Source organism: Aspergillus nidulans, chromosome VI (genome assembly GCF_000011425.1).
Source record: "Aspergillus nidulans FGSC A4 chromosome VI".
In the NCBI taxonomy this organism is placed as follows: Eukaryota; Fungi; Ascomycota; class Eurotiomycetes; order Eurotiales; family Aspergillaceae; genus Aspergillus; species Aspergillus nidulans.
In genome coordinates this window covers 1,007,114-1,026,355 of record NC_066262.1, presented here as the reverse complement: position 1 = coordinate 1,026,355, position 19,242 = coordinate 1,007,114, and the positions used below count along the sequence as shown (strand labels likewise).

The window sequence follows — 19,242 nt, the reverse complement described above, 5'->3', positions numbered from 1 at the left end:
TTCATTTGTAATGAAATAGTACAAATTGACATGTCAATACTATATCATAAAAAAACTCTTGATAATAAAATTAGTTAGACTAGTCTGCTCTGATGTTGTGTTCACAGGTATTACCGACGGCTACAGACACTTGGACAAACATCGCGCTTGCTTCTAGTGTCTGTTAGCTGGTCGCGGTCGTGAAATGGTCCTCCGGTATGGTGGTGCCGGCGAAGGTGCCATCCGGAGCTCGTCAGGAATGACGGCCTCTGTGCTTGAAAGTGTTACCTGTCAACAGGCTCGCTGGAGTACACTGCTTCATAGGCAATAATGGTGCTCTAAAGGTAGTGTATAGATTGTCTATTTGATTACCCGGTTGTCAATGCTGCACCTTTTACAGGTTACCATGGCTTCCTTCCTGCCACAATTGGCAGGCTCATGGCCACATATAACACAAGAAGGTTACATTCATCAACTTTATAGCATGCGCCGTGCTGGCATATGTTCAAGTTGTAAACTCTATATCAGTAACTGTAGGCAGTCATAGCTATCTACAATGCAATAGTCCCATCAATGCTGACTACGACTGAGAATGTACTGCTGTCGCTCTGATCCCCACGTTGGCAACACTATCGACAACGGTGTGGGTTGCCTTTCTCCCCCTTGCCAAACATCTGGATCAAGAGTGCGAATTTTAGCGCACTGTGGCAGACAGAGTCCGTTGTCGTCTGGAATCCCTTCCTCTTCAAGTCTCTCGATAGCGCGAAGCTGCTCATGATTCGCTGCTTGACGAAGCAGAGTCCAAAACTCTGCGTCGGACAGTTGCCACAACACCATATTGTCCACAGACCCTGCCTCTACCAGTTCGCCTATTAGCTGACCCGTCCGCTGATACATGTCGATATGGGCTGGGCTTGACCAGACATCTTTGTCGGTATTGATATATGCGCGAGAAAGAACCAATGCTACATGGGGGTTATCCAGAACCAGCAGACGACGGGCTGCTGTAGCACTGGGAAATGCCTTCAGTGAGCTGACAACCTTTCTAGCATCTTCCATGGCAAGCTTGCCGAAGCTGACGGCGTCGCGTAAAGCATAGTCCAGTCGATCAGCACAGAGTTGAGGCGATGGCATCTCCACTAAAGGGAAAAGTTCTTCCTCAAAAACCTTCTGGTTGATCCCATGTCTGGCGAGGATGTCCGGCAGCCGCGTCGTCTCAAGATACCGTGTCTTGTGTACCTCGTGATAGCTTCCTTCCCCGGGCTTGGAGAGGGCGTGATCAATGACATGACTGAGGGTGGTATGAGAGATGTCATGGAGAAGAGCAGCGACTTGTTCTTCAATTGTGGCACCAACTCTTCGCACGAGTATAAATGCACCGACTGAATGTTCAAGCCGAGTGACTCGCGGTGTCAGGCCCAAGAATCCAGTAACTCCATGCTGGCAGATGCCTTGCAGTCGCTGCACCTCCGGGCTCTGAATAAGTTCTACGAGCACTGGCTCCTGGACCAGTTCTTCTCCGTATATTTCATCTCGGATCAAGATGCTGTGATTATCGATGAGTTGGTGTGTTTGGAGGACGCCGGCACTGGTAGGAGATGACATCTCTGTTGGACCAGGTATTGACAGAAGCAATCGAAGGAGGATAATTGGGAGAAGTATGTGTGCGTTCGAGGAAGGAGCGTAAAACAGGTTGAGGAATCGCAAGCGCCATTTAGTCATACAGCAACAGGGGCAGTGCTACGAGCAAGGGGCATTAAACGGCTCAATACGGGCTTGGCGTTTGAGACTTTTCACTTTATGCATGTGTTGCTTATAGCTCGCCGGCCTGCAAGCCAACTGCACCACCGGCAATGCTACCTACTGTCGTTTTGAGCACTGAGAATGATCCAAATGGACCAGTTTCAAACCGTCATTGGGTACCTAGAGGCCTCAAGGGAGGTAAAAATGCAGAGAATTGTCCATCTGCCGTCGTGCAGCAAAATGCTGACGTCGCCCCAGAAGTCCTCCAGTGTGCCAAGAATAATTAATGTGTCTTATGGACGCCTGGATCAAGCCTCAGCAGGTTGATATTACCAGGCATGTGCATTATTCTGCAACGCCAAGATCTTGAGGATCGTCAGCGCCAAGCTTAGCAAATCAGCATCTTCTACTCGTTATATACGACCCCCATAACATGTGGTGCCATGTCCAATCAACCTCCAGCAGACCTTATTTTCTGCATAAAACGTTGCATCAGTAGAACCTACATCTGCATCTTCACTTTTTCTGCAATTGCAGTCCAATATTGTACTGCTTTGGTTGCTCGATCCACCTCTGATCAACAACCCTATCCACACGTAGCACTGGGCCTTCTGCACATAGAGCAACCAACTAACTGTCCTCATGCCTGCCGAGTTCTAGCTGGCATATCGTCATCTGTCTCACTACCCCTCTTTTAATGTTGCACAAACACGTTCCTCGTCCGCATTTTTTATGTTTTTTTGTGTCTGGAGCTCTTCTCCAAGCTTCTGTCAGCTATGTTATTTGACCACGCCATTGATACTAGAGCTTTGATTGACTGGGTTTCAAGTTACTCCTCTTTTCTGACTCAAGTCAACAAGCAAGCCCCTTTTTTATAGCTCTTGCTGTTGGCGCCTACTTGCTTGCCTAGCCAAACGGCTTGTACCCTTTAACGCCAAGCTTTCCACCATCATCATCTCTGCTTTCTCTGGTAGATCGGTCGTCTTTCCAATTTTTGCGCAGCTAACCGTTACAGACTATTAATCCATGTCAGATTAGTAGTTTGCTGAGCTAGCCCATATTTTGGCTGCTTTGAAATTAAACCATCTATACAACGACAGTTTTAACTAAATTAAAATATGTCTGATCTGCTACCTTGTCCATGAGCTTCCTTTCCCCTTTAGTTTTGGCCTGGTTAGTAGTATACTTGCCTGGACACATCTCTTACAATGCTTTTTATCCAGTAGATTCTCTAGAAAGATCACAAGTTTGTTCATGTTCTGTCTTTATCTTGTCTGCATATTTTTCGGGCTGACCTTCTATATATTATCAAATATAACCTTTATTAGCAGCATGCCAGCTACAGTTAGGCCGGCAGTCTAATTTTGTGAATATTTAATCCCTGCTGATTGAAGGCTAAGTACAGGCTAAACTAAGTGTTCAATACAGGAAAGAAAAAGAAGTTTAGAAATACCTGTTTTATAACGCTAGCAAGAGCCTGCCAGGAAACCTTTATAAAAAATATCGTTAAAATACCTATGGCTTTTTTCCTTCTATAAGTACTGTAATATGGCAAGTAATACTGTACTAGGACTAGTACTGCTAACATGGTAATAGTCTTCATCCTGAAGTCTTGATCCTGACTCACAACATCCACTCCCGCCATCCTCTCAGCCTGCTTCTACTCAGATACTGCAGGCAGTTCAGCAAACAACTTTGCCATGTAGCTAAATAGATACTGCCCTTCAAATAAACAACTGCCAACTTTCCGAGTGTTACGGATCCTGTTGGGACTCAATATCCAGGATCGGGAGCCTCAGATGAGCGATCAAAATCTCAAACCCTTCTCTGAGAGATACTACATCAGGAACCAACGTGCTTAGCCGCCGCTTTCAGATCAGGCTCCTACATGATATTGTTATTAGGTTACATCCGTATGACCCCACAAATGTATTCAGAACTATGGGAGTCGCCGCCCTGGACGATCCCGATGGTTTAGTCTTGTCTCGCATTATTCCACCACTTCGTTCCCTTATCGTTAGCTCTACGTGATATCGGCATCCTTAGCTGTTTAACAGGTTGACCTGCCCTGACCAAGTAGATCCTTAACAAGGAGCTGAGGGCCAACTTTGATGTCCTGCGCACCAATGCCAACACTAACCCAAAGATAAGCCTGGCAATGGCCCTGGTACTTCCGGTGGCCGCGATGCCCCCAGAAATCCTGACATACCTAAGGTGCCAATTACCAAGCTTCCGTTCTAGCCGCGAAACTCTGACGTTGCCGCTCTTGCCGGCAATTGGAAAGCGGATGAGATTGGTACTTCTACCATGATCTGAAGGATGACGTGGCAGTTAACAAGAGGAACATCATCTTCCCCTCCAACTATATACCCATGTACCAATATATAATGAATTATTCACATGTCTAACCAAGCCCAATTATTGGCGGGCTGGAGCGGGTTCCGGCCGGGGTTTTGTGGGCGGGTTTAACCAGTCTAATCAAGACCTATGTACAGTCACACACACGGTACAGGCTCACTGCTACATGTGGCTGCGGGCCTCGCATAAGTCTAGCACTTACGTACAGGCTCATGTTTTCTCCTTCCAGGCTATTGGTACAGCACCAGACCCGCAGCCACGTTAGGGGGTGCAGACTGCCAGCTACGCTAAAGGCGCTGCTGGGGAGTACCTTTTCGTTCCGTACATATATAGGGCACTTCTATGTATACTTTCTAACTGTATAAGGGATAGCGGTATGCACAGTAATAAATAATATAACATTCATTCAACTCTGGTTAAGTATGCTATATGAAATTAGGTAAGATCTACACTTGCTGAGACATTCTCCCCCAGCGGACTCAGTGTCACTATCATAATCGGGCTCTTACATGTTGCTTTGACAGCCTTGCCCCGGCTCAATACGGTTTCCGAAGATTGAGCGTCTGGGTTATCGCCATCCTCGCTTTTCACCATTGTCGTTAACAATGACTATAAACGCATATCTGTCCACTTATCGATCGAATGAACGAACTGAACATCAGGGTGGTCCGTTCAAAATCTCGATCACAGCGTTTCGAAGTACCTGGTCGATTGGAGTAACCCTTCGCCAGCTCGTCGGTTTCACAAGGCCTTCGGCGGCCAACCATACCATGTCGTATGCGCTTGTTCAGTACTGCCTCAGCCGACTTCCCATACAACACCTTGAACAACTTGGAAATCTCAAGATTCCCTTTGAAATACACGCAGCCCCGTTCCAATTCCTTCAGAAACACCACAGTGCATTTGGTTTCGATTGGGTGGAGAGATTGGTCTGGAGAACGCACGACCTGCACAAGCCTTACAATTACCTCCGACCCGAATTACTCCTGGCTCAGGAAATAGACTCCCAGAGACTTGTTGCAATCCTTACCATTATGCCCGGTGAAGATTATATTCGACACTATGCAAGCATGGTAGAGGTTGCTCAGCATGACGGTGCAATATTCTCGAACCATGGACCAATCCACTGCGTACTGTACCCTCACCTCACGCAGTCCATGATGACGTGGACCGGACTTACAGAGCTCTCTGCCAACATTGAACCTGGAGACGTTGTAGTTCTCGGTTTCGTGGCGGAGCTGCTTTCACGTTTTGCCTCTCTTGTACCTACATCTCGAATGATCTGGCGACAAGACTCGCAGTATTACGGTCTGGTCCGGCTCGAGCTTCATCCGGGGCTCGTGTTCAGTCTCGTAGGCGCCAAGTACAGCTACTGGGGCAATCTAGGTGGGCGGGTTGTCACGGAGCTTGCCGCTCGCAGGCCACGGGCCATATGTTATATTGCTAAGCAGGGCACACTGCTCTCCCCTGACGATATTCACTGCCGAATCTACTCACCCACAAGATACTGCGTCTTTGACAAAGGCAAGGCCTGCTGGCATGGAGACGATCACCCAGCCTTACCAATTAACCCACTCTCATCCAGATCTCCAACCTTTGATCGAGGTCTGCATGTTTCGACTCCCACAATCGTCGAGCAGGATGTGGAGTTAAGAACACAACTGGGGGCCCATGGCGCTGCGTCCATTGACAACGAACTGGCGCAGATGGCAAGAGCACTCACAGACATGCACGAAGAGAACCCTTCCATGTCTCGAATTCAATTGCTGCCCATCATGTTCTGTACTGACTACCTTCGACGTCCAGAAGAGTTGGGAATGTCAGTGCCATTCGATCTGACATCGCGGAATCAAACCGTGCAACGCGGCAAGGAACTCTTCCTGGCCAGGGCCGCCCATTTGGTTCTAGAAGCATTCGATGTTATCCAGCGTCCGAAGGCCATTATAGTCGGGACAGGATATGGTGTTAAGACCATACTCCCAGCTTTGCAAAGGCGCGGAGTTGAAATCGTTGGATTATGCGGTGGGCATAACCGTGCTAAGACCGAGACCGTCGCGACAAAACATAAGATTCCATGCATTGATCTCTCTCTGAAAGAATTGCAAGCATGCCACGGCGCCAATTTGCTCTTCGTTGCTTCTCCGCACGACAAACATGCTGCCCTCGTCCAAGAGGCCCTCGATCTCGGCGGCTTCGACATAATATGCGAGAAGCCCCTTGCCCTCGACATGACAACGATGCGACATTTGGTCGATCAATCGCTACGCTCTTCTCAGCTGTGCTTGATCAACCACGCTCTTCGCTTCTACCCGCCGCTCATTCATCTGAAGGTTGCCTCAAAAGAACCGGCCAACATTTTGACCATTGACATTCGGTACTTGACCAGGCGGCTTGCCAAGCTCACTCATTGGAACTCTTGCTTCTCCAAGTCTGCCGGAGGGGGCATGATGCTGGCGATGGCCACTCATTTCCTTGATCTCATCGAATGGTTTACAGATTATCCACTCACCCATGACTCGATGGAAACCATTACCACGTCAAACTCGATTGCTCCTCTGCCGACCGAAGACGCGCAAATCACAAAGACTCCCAATGTCGAGTCGGCGTTCGAGATTAGTGGCTACTGTCGGTCGTCCACGAAATACTCTGTCGAATGTGATGGGGCTGCAGACACCGAACTCTTTTCTGTCACCATCCACCTTGCGAATGAAAATGAGCTTCGGTTTATCCAGCAAAAGGGAAGGCCTGTAATGCTGGAACAACGTCACTCAGGCCGGGAATGGTTGCCTTTGAAGGTGCATTTGGAACAGCGCGTTCGAGATGGCTCTCCGTGGCAGGTATCCTTTCAGTACTTTGTGGAAGAATTGGTGGAGGCTATCTGCATGGGCAAGAGGTCCGCATTTGCGGACAAATCCACTGGCTTTGATGACTATTCTAGACAAGTTGGAGTCTTCGGATCCAGGGTGGGCATATACTGATGCACTATATCCGGTATTTCGGCTAGTCATGGACGACGAATAGAAGTCAATTGTGCTTGAGGCTTTCGCAACGTTATGAAACGTCTCAGTGTTGTGTAGTAGCATTGGCAAGCAGCTGCCTCGTGGCCGCAGCAGGACAGACAGCTGTCGAGCTGGTGAAAGAGAAGAATCAATAGGTGCATTCCGAAAGTAGTGGAGAGCCACATACGTGCTACACAACACCATTCGTATGAGCATGATTCTTGTAGGAGATTTAAGATATTTGTGTGGGGGTTCCTGATTGTAGAAGCCTTCCCTTGCACCTGGCCAACTTATCCTAGTACATACAATAATCACTTCATATTTACAAGGAAATTAGATCTATTGATCAAGAGTGGGCACGAGATGATGGTATTCACTCGTCGCGTGCATACGCACAGTGCAAGCTGCATGGCGCACAGAACTGTGTGTACGCAAAACCGATTCGTACACAGAACGCGAGGGTGGAGTGGTCCTTTTCAGCCAACGTACACCAAGTTAAACTATGCATAACCTGTCAGATGAGATGCCAATTCTTGCTATTTTTTACACAGTCTATTCTTTCGCGGCATTGGTCAATTTACCCTCTGCTAACCGCCATGAGCCAGGTTCAACGGTATAGATGGGGAGGAGGTGGCCAGCCCTAATTCAGACATACATACTACCGATCTTTTAATATCCTTCAGAGTGCCACTGCATGTGACGGTCTTGCAGTATTTACCTCCTAATCTATATTGAAGGCTCAGACAAGACAGACGGACACCCATAAGCCGTGGCCCGTTTGTGGGGTAATAGGCTCTTCTTAGGGCAAGAGATCAAATTGCGTGGCCCATTGGGTGACTGTTGACCGACAGTCATTCCATTAGAAGAACACAACTAGCCTCATACCACCTCAATCATATTCTTCACCCCCTTTCCCCACCCCGTCCGCTCTCAAACCTCGGGCGCCTGCTCAAATGGCACGATACTACTAATCAGCGGGGTAACAGACACCACTCCAGAGTCTGGTAAACCCAACACAGTTTTGTAGTCACGCGGCGCATATCAAAAAGCCATCTTTAGGATTGTCTCCTTTTCACACATGTACGGCAACTGCAGCGCCTGTATTGGCTTTCCCAATCCAATCTGAACAAATACGCCGCCGGCCCTAAAGCGTAGAGTCCAGTCTGAGCGGATGCCTCAACACCCGTACATTCCAGCACCACATCAACACCCTCCTCCAGGGACATTTCCTTCCTGAATTGCCTAGCAATACCCGCCGGTGTGGCCCGAGACACCCGGGCCATAGTCCCGCAGCCCAGATACCCGCTCGTAAACTCCCTCTTCTTCTCACCGATATCTGTAACAAGACCTTCTTCGCCCCGTACGTCATCCACTCTGCAGCACTTATCAACCCTATCGTGCCGGCCCCCTGAACCTGTATCTCATGTAGACCGGCGCACCTTTCAGGGATCTAAGGGGAATGGATATTATGCTGACCTTGTTCTTCCGCAACTCGCTCCTGGTTGCACCCACTTGGGAACCGTCCCCAGCCATCTCGGACGGGGACCTTCCGAGTCCCGCGTTCAAGCCCTGAATGTGTCTGTTATATGAGTGTTGCCATGATCATTTGATTGTGATACTGACGATGCAGTTCTCCTTTTATGGTGTGTTTGCCTTAAGTCCCTCCAGGTCTTGCCTTGATAGCATTCTTGTACCACCTCAGGACCATAGGCCTCAGAGAAACTCGCTATGGCCACGATCAGGCAATGCTCTTGATTCTGGCAGGCAACGCTTACCGTCTTCCAAATACTCCTCCTCGAAGAATTTAGATTGTCACCATACCGGCCAATGAGACGGATGTTGCAGGGCTGCAGAGTTCATCCTCTTGATCGGCGTTGAAGAAGCATCCGGTTGTATAATTGTTGTGGCCTGCAGCTCACCCTGGGCGCTAATAAATCATTACTCAGCTCTGTGCTCTGTATGCCCGTACCTATGCGCGAATGCCCACCAGCACGTGACCATGCTGAGCAGGGGAAATGAACAGTTCAGCCTCAATTGTCTTATCACCTTTCCCAGGCGACGTTATACAAGATGAACGACTATCACCGGCGATACGGAGACTTTACCATAGGCTGGGTGACTGCCTTGCCCATTAAGCTTGCAGCTGCACGGTAGATGCTCGACAAAGAGTACAAATAGTATGATAACTCTACCTATATGTTGGACTGGATTGGAGAGCACAATATCATAGTAGCCTGCTTTCCCTCCAGGCAGCTTGGCATTATAAACAGGGCCACTGTGGACTGCCCCCAGTATTTGGTTGTCCTATATATACCGTAGACTGGAAGTATGGTCAGAATCTATTAAAGCACAATAGCCTCCGGGAATCATGTTACAATAGATGCAGTAATAAGAGATCAGCTTAGCTCCAAGCTAGGCAGCATTCTATATTTTGAGATAGAAGCTACCAGACTTATGAGTAATCTACCCTGTCTTGCTATCTGTAGAATATCAGACTACTGCAACTATACAAGGATACAAGCTAGCAGCTATTTACAATAGCCATGGCTGCGGCATATATAAAAGAGGTTCTAGTTCTATACCCTGCAAGTTCTGGTCTAGAGCAGCATAAGTTGATCACAGCTTGAATAGTATCTCTTGAGCAACAGCAGTGACATGTGTTTGTGACTCTGCTTCAAGTCCAAGGTACTGGTGGCTGGTTGGTAGAACACCCAGAGTACATAAAGTGGCAACACGCAGCAAGACCTAATGTCACGTGCTAGAGTCGTTGATACTAACAGGTAGTATTAGACTAGATGAATTCGCTAGAGAATTAATACATAGTGACCGTCGAGCTTCCTATATATGTCACGGACCGACGTTGGTGCCAACCTTGACTTGTCATTCCGGATGTCAGCCACAATATTACGAGAACTGGCCTGTACAGGCCTTATCCCGGACTAGGGATTCAATCGGCAGTTGGTTCCTAGTGGACCGGCTCGTCGCAATTCGGGCAATGCTCAAATCAAGACTTCGGGCGTAGCTCGTCATACCTAATTCCTATAGTATCCCAGCAGGGGAGGTGCTGGAAAAACAGTTCTCTTGTCTGTTAGATCTAGCTGCCCTGGTTCAGCGTCTATGCTGACTTTTGCAGTTCTAACACCGCCAATGTACCAGACATTGATCCCCTGGCCGAGATGATCCCATAATCTTCCATTATTTTGACTATGAGCATCAGTCTCGTCAGACAGTTACTTTGTTTCTTAGGGCCCTACTGAAGCAGCTACTATACTACATAATAAATATACTAAAAAAGATAGAGGCTTATATTAATAGGATTCTACTCTCAGTAAGTATGCTTTAGCAAATAATATTGGAGATTATAGAATCCTTGCCGTGACTGTACATCTTGTTTGATGCCTTTAACAAGTGTGTTGATCTTGAGTTTATAAAAGACTATTATTAGTTTTTTTTGGGAGACCCTAGTATCTGGCTCTAAGGTTTGACTTCTCCTTACAAGTTGTCCATATATCCAAGAAACTCCCTCAGTATTTCCTTGCTGCCTATAGATTCTAGTATGCGCATCTGAGATAGACCTGGAAGCTATATATCGCAAGGGATAAGCTAAGCTAGAAATAATAATATAGTTAACACAGATTATATAACTAAGATTGCTAATATACCGATTTATTGAGCTAATAGGATGTCAGTACCTATATATTATTCTACCTTTTCTTGCTTGCAGGCTAACAAGGCTAAAGTTTTTTCCTGATAGTTCTTTGTACTAAAGCAGTCTTGAGAGAGCCAACCACGGGGGATATGGAAGACTTGCTGTCTATCCTAGCTAAAGATTTACCAGCTATATTTTAGGCAACCATATCTTGTATCCGCCATCTTTTAGAAGGATGAAAAAGACTTGGGATGATAACATTGATGTCTCTAGCGTATGCAAAACAGCTTATTACTACGAACAGGCTAACAGATTTCCTGTCAGTCCATCTCGGTCAAACAGTAGTGCGCCCCAATCATCAACCAGCGCCTCGGATAGTACTGGAATGCTCTCTGGGACTGTGACAATGGACCCCGTTACAGATATAATGCGCCTATCTCACTGCGCTGTCAATGAATACCTAATCAATAAGATTCACTGTGAGACTCTATTAAATTACATATGTGCAGTTGATACAATGTCAATCTGCCTATCTTCCCCTTGATCGTACATGCAGGTTCAATAGCTCGGACCTCACCACACGTATACTTCTTCCATCATCCGTCGCATCACGTCTTTAACAAAATTCAAATCCAGACTTCATATACTCATTAATGCTCTTAGTGTACATATGTCTGGTTAACTGATAGTCAGGAGTCTGCCGATCCTCCTCACTGAGTCTTCCTCTTCTTGTTGGCTTTCGGACGCAAGTTCTCGGCATACTGCTTAAAGAACTCCGTTGGCTCTACGGGATGCTTTCCGGTCACATCGTGGAATGCAGTCGTCGATATGTAGTTCGTCTTGCCTTCGCGGACAAGTGCGTAGTACTCAAGGAGATACGCGATCTCTCCCTCGGAACTACCGGCATCGTCCTTGAGGACCTTCTTGGCTTCAGACCTAATGTGAGGGCACAAATCAGTTTCATATTATAAGAACGAAAAGCGTATTTGCATACTCTGATATATCTTCGAATTTCAATTCCTTGCCGAGCGCCTGGCTTGCGGCTGTTGCGAGCTCGTCGCCAGCCGTAAGCTGGGGCCCCGTAAGAACCATCAGCTGACCGCGATGTTTATCGGAAAACCCGTGTTTGCCGTGGCCTGTTAGCACGTGTGCAACTACTTCCACAACATCAGATAACGCCATCGGTGCGAATTTGTGCGATGTGCCGATAGGGAGCGGCAATTTGCCCTCTTCTTGCGCTTGTCGCGAGTACAAGAGGAGGTGTTCTGCGTAGAAGCCGCGACTAAAGTTTACATAGTCAGTCAGCGAGCTCGATCAAAAAATCAAGCAGAGGAGAGGACGTAGGAGGTGGCGGACATACCGAATCACAACCGGACTATGTCCCGTCTCCGTGCTGGCATCGCCCTTTGCCTCCATAACCATCGCTTCGAGATCAATCACACTCCTCAGCAGCGGCTGCGCTTCACGCTCGGCAAGGTCACACCCAGCGGACGAAATAAAGCATACGTTAGGGATACCGGCCTTCTTCGTGGCGGTTATAAGCTCAGTTGTGATGTTAAATGCGTCCTTGTGGCCGGGTGGCAGGAGGCAGATTGTGTCGGCGCCCGTTTCTTGCAGTGTGCTAACCATGGCATCTAGATTGCCGGGTTTGTGTTCAACAATTTGCACGCCATGCTCTTCTTTAAGCTCCGCGCATGCATCTGAATCTGGGTAAAGGGTTAAGCCTGTGATCTTTTTGATGCCTTTGGCGAAACTGCGCGATGCGAGGATGGTTTTGGCAATTTGGGACCCCGTGAGGCTTTCTATGCTGGTAATGACGAGGTTGCGGGACATAGTGGTTGTTGTGTTTCAAACAGTGATGTTGTATAGGCACAATTAGCTATTCCTTTTTTTTTTTTTGAGCTGTGAGCAAGGAAAGTGGTTGGCTTTTATCCCAGGTTGTCGGTTGCTTGCGTTGCTTGCGTCATTGTGATCTCAGTCTGCGGTGATCGAATCATTATAATGCGTACCTAGTTAAACCAAGTTTTAAACCAAAATCAATCGAGATCGAACTCGATGCAAACTCAATTGGCATCCATGGCAGACTCAGCTGATCATTGGCGCCTAAGGTGTAACCCTCTCTGGACTCGTCCGCAGCTATTGTCCAGGCACCGATGTGAGACCCTACGAACAGAACTTCTCAATCTCTAGAAGTAGAATAATAGCTAATACGGCTTAATCAAACGCCCGCTTATATCAATGATAGGTTGCACACCATTTGCCCTTCGTCGAGCTTATTCCAGCCGGGCGCTCAGCTAACCAGGGAACCATACTCTAGGGTATTATCAACATAACAAGCTTAATGATGCCATGGTTCCAGTACCGCCTTGAAGTCATACAAAGCAATCTCTACCTGAATATATATAGGAGCCAAAGGACGGATGACTCTGCAGCACAAATATCTAAGAGGTTGTCGAGCTATGATATGTGCCGAGCAGAAAAGGAACACGCTCTCACTGTAGCCCTACTCATCACAGTGCTGAGCTAAACAGTCTTATTGAGAATCTTTTCAACTAAGATCTCTGATTCTTTATTTTTTTTTTATTTTTTTTTTATTTTACTATATTTGAAATATATTTAGCTTGATATACGTATATCAGGTGTGTCGCAGCACGCAGGGAAGCTTCGTCAGATAACCCTACGCTTTTGCCCTACTTCTCATTATGTATGGCCTATCAGCGGCAGAACGCATATTCATATTCAAGCAGGCCTCTCGACAACTTCCAAGCGGCTGTGGTAGACAATTACACGACCTCGTCGATTTCTTGCCTCTTAAGCTGACAAAGATGAAGGGGCAAGCGTCCAGTCTAGGGGCAAGAATGCGAGGCCTTCGTCAGACGTTACAGCTGGCAGACCAAGTAAATATATTAGACTCTGACCACTAATATAATGATCTCCCATAGATTTCAAAGTGCAGGGTATTTCCTACCGCATAATCCCGCCACAGACGATCAATATGGCCAGCTTTTTCTACGGTCGTCCAATCAGTGTGTATCCACAGAATAAGCTCAACAAGAAGAGTCCTTATTTGCTAGACAATTGATGCAAGGCGATCCAATAGCTAGTCTTACAAAAACCGCTTCTCACGTTAGAGGATCCCATTTTCCGTCCTCCCTCCCCCTCCCATAGGCGGTCCCACCCAGATCTCTTTATCGGAGGGCAAAGCCCACTGGTTTCTGATGATCTAAATAGAAAGAGAGTGCTACGCATGCCGTTAACCCCCAGATGTTCCGTTTAGGCCGGCGAGCCTTCACCAACCCTGATCCAACCCGGCCGGTAAAACATCTCTTAAGCAGCGACTTTGGTCTGTTCACGGGACTATATCAGCAATTTGCAATGAGTTAAACCAGGGTATAACCCAATCTCGCGGACTCGGAGTTCAAACAGACCTAAGGTGTTGCTCCGAGTCCGATCGAGCGACGCATACTCCGAGCCTCCTAATTGCGTGCCCTACCCGTCATTCGTCCTCATCTGATCGGACAATGCATGGCAGCTACAGAGTCCCATGTAGGCTTCTGGCGTCTAACAGACCCCTGGTCTGATGCATGTGGCACGAATATGTCCCTGACGTAAGAGTCCACTTCTTTCCTTCTTTGCCTGTTTCAGCAAGCGAATATTAGCATCATAGCCATGCAGCTGCCATTTTTGGAGAAGCCAGTGCGGGCCTAGATCGGTTTTGACGGCAATTCATCCACAATCTGCCAGTCCTATTCTTGCCGTCTACGACAGCACAGCAACTACACCAGGACCGTCCGTTGCTCTGGTTGATTATCATGACAGTGGCATCCACTCTGACCGTGCAGCAGCTTGCCCTCTCAAAGGGATTCAGGGCAGTCTTCGGTCGAGAAGCCTATGTGGAAGGAACAAGATCCTGGCCGCCCTAGTGTATACCGCCTGGTAAGTCATTAAGAGTCGAGGACCCTCGCCGGTCTCACACTTTCTACGTGCCGTGGGAGTTTAACTTTATTCTTGGCATCAAGGACCGGCATTACTACGTCGATAAGGCTATTTCCACTGGTCTCGTGCAGCTTGCAACTGCGATCCTGTATGATTTGGGACTCAACAAGCCACCACGGCCTTGGCAATTCCCCGATACATAGGCATGCAGAGCATTGCGGGGCTGCTTCCTACTCAACACGGTGTAAGCCAATGTGCTTAAGGATTCATCGCGAGCTGACAATAGTAGGCAGATGCTATGAGGGAGAGGCGGTAGTCTTTGCCCGGTATATCGACGAGCGTGTTCGCTTCCTGTGGAGCAGAACGAATCCCCCACAGACAATTTCCCCATTCAATTAGACAATCTACAGGCCATTTGTAGAAAGGTGCTGGAATATCCGAGCATAAATGATGTCTCTGAGAGTCCGTCATTCAGACCGCAGGCAACAGCATACCTCAGATCAATACTGGCAAACATCCCCACCGAGCTGATGAGCTAATGTAAGTAAAGTTTTTATTTCTCTCTGGGTATTTCCTCTTTTCTCCATGTTTGGAGTACTAATATATCTCAATGGGGATGTTGACAGCTAGAAATGCACGCCACACGCTGCAGAGATCATTATTCACACCATTGGCTTAAGACCGGACCTGGTATTTTCCCGGCTGAGTCAAACAAGCGTTTCGAATGTATTTATGCCTACCTGCAGGCAGCCAAGTCATGGCTGGAGATCATCTTCACTCTTGCCCAGTCGAATGCGTGGGCTTTTCCTCATCAATGTACCCTAAGACAATGCTGCTCTTTATCGGGTTGTATCGTCTCGCACACGTGCTCATCCGGAATGGGATTTAGCGCTCTTATGTGAGACCCTGAAGTCCCATAAATACTAGAAGAGGAGAGCAAGAGGTTTGCTTAAGTCTAGGCGCTAAGGGCCTGGATCCTAATGTCTCGGAGGATAATGATTACTTCAGCATGATGGCATTGAGGTCTCAATTGATGAGGGTGTCGTGTGATGCCGTGACCTGTTCAATGTCATCCTTCACCCCTGCATCGCTGAATGGGCTAGAGAATCTTCACAAGGATTTCTAAGTATATGGGCATGGGCCTGGTAGACACAAGTTTCTCCTGTCGTGCCCGCTAATCAGCGTACTATGAGAGGAAAAGAAAAGATAAGATTGAGTATTATCAGGAGCTGCTGTCTACTGCTGTACCTGACAATAGAACACAACAACAAAAACACCGGCTCGAATTAGAGTAGTGACCGGACCAGGGAAAGACCTTCTACCAATCAGTCTCTGCTACACAGTCAAGTGAGAGGCTGTGTCATTCCTGGCCAGAATTTTTTTCTTGAGAATGCCGGGGATATTACAGCATGACTCGACATATTAGTCAAGTGTTTGTGGCGTCGCCCTATACGACAGTCGCTCTGGCCCTCATGCAGTGGGAACACGGCCTGTGATTCAGGTGAGACTTCACCTCCCTCGAAGCGCGTTGGAAATTGATCGTATTCAGCTGGCTGTAACAGGCATGGCGTCTCTCAATGAAGGACAGCAATTGGAATGATATATCAAGCGGTGGGGAGCGCTTCAGAAATCCACGAACTTACAAGTTCAGCTTGCAACCAAACTGCCAACTCCCAACTCCCAACCTAAGCACTCGCAATGCTGTTCCACAGCGTTCCCAAACTAGCCCTGTTTATCCCGCTTCTAGGAACCTGCCTAGCAGAGCTCCTCACCCCGTTCCCAGACACCGCGAGCGATCTCGCCATCAAGTTCCAACCCGTTCTCGACTTCGACACAGACAGCTGCTACCAGACCGCAGTCATCGGCAAAGACTACCTGGTCAACTCTGATATCGACCCAAACCTTGCTCCACCCCGTCCTCCCGGTCCAGGGCCCATTATTCGAGCCGCCACCGATGACAACCAAGTTGTCTTCGCTGTCAACGCTAGCAACAGCGACAGCGAGATTGGGATCCGCTCGGGCGGTCCCTACGCACCCTCTGGGTGCCGCGACAAGATCCGACTAGACCGCAGCCAGACGTACGTCCATGAGCGCTGCAATCACGGCTGGTGCGCGTATTTGTACGGGTACTACTTTCTTTGAAGTCGACAGTGGGTTTTCAAACGCACACAAGCACGACTGGGAGCTCGTCAACGTGTGGACGCTCCACGACCAAGTGTTTTTCGTCTCGTGGTCTGCGCACGGCGACTACACAACGCACTACTGGTCGACGATCCGGTTCAAAGGCTCGCACCCGAAGATCGTGTACCACCTCGGTTCGTCGGGTACGCACTCGCTGCGCAAGACCGAGGCCAAGGACGATGAGATTGAAAACGACACCGGGCGGTGGTTTCGGGCGCCGCTTGTTTCGCTAGAGAAGATGCCCTGCAAATTTAACCAGGAGCTGCTGAATAATAATTGGGGCAGCGCGCATAGTGATTTAAGTAGGTTTGGGGAGAAGCTGGATAAGTGGATGCCGTGCGATGCAAGGAATAACGAACATTTTGACCCCTGGGAGCCCAAGGTTCCTTCGTGGCTGTGAGAGAGTGAATTGGGGATGGATGATGGGTATTAGTTTGTATCTTGCACGCCGCCAGATTGAGCTATGGGCTTTTCACCCCTCTTTCTTATTATTCAAGAAAATTCATAATAAATCACCTGTGGATAAAAGAAGCTGGCCTCAAAGAGAACTCGTGCAGTACAATGGGATATTAGTAGTTCAATAATCAACTTGCGCTAATAATTCATCTGACTTTATCTATAGGTGTTAATCCCCGGGAAGTGAGCTGCGGAAACAAAATATATTGAAGGAGTGACTAGAATGAAAGTAAAGGCAACGCAATTAGCAAAACACTATTTATATAACACCTATCTCCAGTAGGTAATGAGTCCCAAAAGATAGAGATTCGCAAAGACTTCGCATATGCTGAGTTGAAAATAATTGCAACTCTCGCACAGCCGGTCGAGGCAGCATGACCCCAGAAGTTAAGAGCTTGCCAGGCTCAGACAGGATGATTATTTTTACAAACCAAGCCTTGTGGCACCATTCAGGCTTATGATCCTGCTGCTGTTGAGTATGTTTTGCAAGAACTTTTGAGAGTTATGGTTCCCATCCTTGATGAATTCATCGTTCCAGGCCATCCAGTAGGCCCAAGTGACATTCTCCTTAGCCTGAAGTTCCGGATCTGGTATAGAGCCAACCTCAGCCAGTGCAAGAACTCGTTCGCCCCTAGTAACGTTCTGCAAGGCCTGGAATTTGCCCTTGACGACATCATGGTCGCCCGCTTCCCCATAGTGGTCGATAGTAGCGATATCACACTTGTTGTTCCCGGGGTACCAGCTCGGATCTGCAGTATTACAGACCCAGACGAGGTTGTGGATATCGTGAACACGAGTAATGCGGTCGTATATAAGGTCCCAGAGTTGCTTGAAAGGAGCCGGGCCATGAGCTCCCCACCAGAACCAACCCCCTTCAGGCTCGTGAAGCGGGCGGAAGAGGACTGGAACGTTTGCGTCTGCAAGGCGTTTGAGCTGGGCAGCAATTGCATCGATGTCCCGAATTAGGAGTCCATAATCTGTCCCATTCCCGCTATGGCTAAGGGCGTTTTCTATATTGAAACAGGTTGCTTCTGTATAAAAGCCTTTATACCATGGCTGCTCCTCACTGTCGAGAAGACACGTTGGCGCGTACCAATGCCAAACAAGAGCATTGATGCCGCCTTGTCTGTCGAAATTAATGGAATCTTCGACGGCGTGGCTCTTGCTTCCATGAGCAACCGCAGACGGGGAGTAGTACATGAGGTCAGTGCCTAGTATGGCCGGAGTAACACCGACATTTTGCTGCAACCACTGCACACTGCCAAGATCCTGCTGGCCTGCGATATACTTTGAACCGTACTGAGCTTGGATGTACGTGAGAAGCTGTTTGGCTCGAGGAGTTGCTGCCTTGTCGATATTGTCATAGGATAGTCCAGCCACCAGCGAAGAAAGGAGAAGAGAAAGGAAGGAAGTTCGACTGACAAACATACTGGAAGCCGCAGGTCTCTGAGTAGAAGAAGAAGAAGACTCAATCGATGGATGGTTGTTATGATTGGGATATGGTGTTCCGATTTATAACTTCGACATGCTGGAAGGTTTATGCAGAGAATACATGGCTTGACGCACTACTGCCATTTTGAGCATCCTAGACGGCGTATCATGCGATATTTCTTAAGATCTTCATCCCAACATGACATGTAATTGATCACGCCGCGTCATCCAACGGCCTCGTCGATAACCTGACCCAGCAAGGTGTTTCATAAAGACGAACTGAGGGTCTTTTAGCACACGTCTGTCGAAGTGGGACGGTCCCACTGGTACCGGAGGCAGGCGGAAATGGATCGTCTAAGGAATGATCGTCGTGCTTGTCGCGACAACAGTGCTATGGACACAGACAATGCCCATTGATGTGCAGGGTGGAATGGCTTTAAGGCCCACTTCTGATGGTTCATCCAACTAACCGAGCAGCCAGAACGGACGTCCATTTTACTGTCTCAGATA

The 19,242-nt window shown here is 48.1% G+C and overlaps 7 protein-coding genes across 7 annotated transcripts, besides 4 other annotated features; 2 read left to right on the top strand and 5 right to left on the bottom strand.

Annotated features, from left to right (window-relative positions):
* Nucleotides 1-19,242: part of a sequence feature (contig 1.55 1613..492661(-1)) that runs on past both edges of the window.
* ANIA_03331 (uncharacterized protein) lies at nt 550-1,584 on the bottom strand (the record flags this gene model as incomplete). The annotated part of the gene is made up of 1 exon (XM_655843.1): nt 550-1,584. One exon carries the CDS (start codon nt 1,582-1,584, stop codon nt 550-552), a length of 1,035 nt encoding a protein of 344 aa, XP_660935.1.
* Nucleotides 2,864-2,895: a sequence feature (Short protein (ANIA_11388, CBF82929.1) was converted to a misc_feature.).
* Nucleotides 3,054-3,066: a sequence feature (Short protein (ANIA_11388, CBF82929.1) was converted to a misc_feature.).
* Nucleotides 3,319-3,330: a sequence feature (Short protein (ANIA_11388, CBF82929.1) was converted to a misc_feature.).
* On the bottom strand, nt 3,773-4,294 carry ANIA_03332 (uncharacterized protein; the record flags this gene model as incomplete). Its single annotated transcript, XM_655844.1, has 4 exons — nt 3,773-3,931; nt 4,029-4,084; nt 4,132-4,207; nt 4,283-4,294. 4 exons carry the CDS (start codon nt 4,292-4,294, stop codon nt 3,773-3,775), a joined length of 303 nt encoding a protein of 100 aa, XP_660936.1.
* ANIA_03333 (Gfo/Idh/MocA family protein) lies at nt 4,686-7,058 on the top strand (the record flags this gene model as incomplete). Its single annotated transcript, XM_655845.1, has 1 exon — nt 4,686-7,058. The coding sequence occupies one exon, from the start codon at nt 4,686-4,688 to the stop codon at nt 7,056-7,058; it is 2,373 nt and encodes a 790-aa protein (XP_660937.1).
* On the bottom strand, nt 7,879-8,612 carry ANIA_11389 (uncharacterized protein; the record flags this gene model as incomplete). The annotated part of the gene is made up of 3 exons (XM_050612486.1): nt 7,879-7,916; nt 8,269-8,415; nt 8,519-8,612. The coding sequence occupies 3 exons, from the start codon at nt 8,610-8,612 to the stop codon at nt 7,879-7,881; spliced, it is 279 nt and encodes a 92-aa protein (XP_050468403.1).
* Nucleotides 11,439-12,566, bottom strand: ANIA_03334 (uncharacterized protein; the record flags this gene model as incomplete). The annotated part of the gene is made up of 3 exons (XM_655846.2): nt 12,089-12,566; nt 11,723-12,010; nt 11,439-11,664 (listed from the first exon to the last, which is right to left on the bottom strand). Exons 1-3 carry the CDS (start codon nt 12,559-12,561, stop codon nt 11,439-11,441), a joined length of 987 nt encoding a protein of 328 aa, XP_660938.1. The 5' UTR covers nt 12,562-12,566.
* Nucleotides 16,363-17,245, top strand: ANIA_03335 (uncharacterized protein; the record flags this gene model as incomplete). The annotated part of the gene is made up of 2 exons (XM_655847.1): nt 16,363-16,742; nt 16,816-17,245. The coding sequence occupies 2 exons, from the start codon at nt 16,363-16,365 to the stop codon at nt 17,243-17,245; spliced, it is 810 nt and encodes a 269-aa protein (XP_660939.1).
* Nucleotides 17,725-18,729, bottom strand: ANIA_03336 (uncharacterized protein; the record flags this gene model as incomplete). The annotated part of the gene is made up of 2 exons (XM_655848.1): nt 17,725-18,311; nt 18,369-18,729. The coding sequence occupies 2 exons, from the start codon at nt 18,727-18,729 to the stop codon at nt 17,725-17,727; spliced, it is 948 nt and encodes a 315-aa protein (XP_660940.1).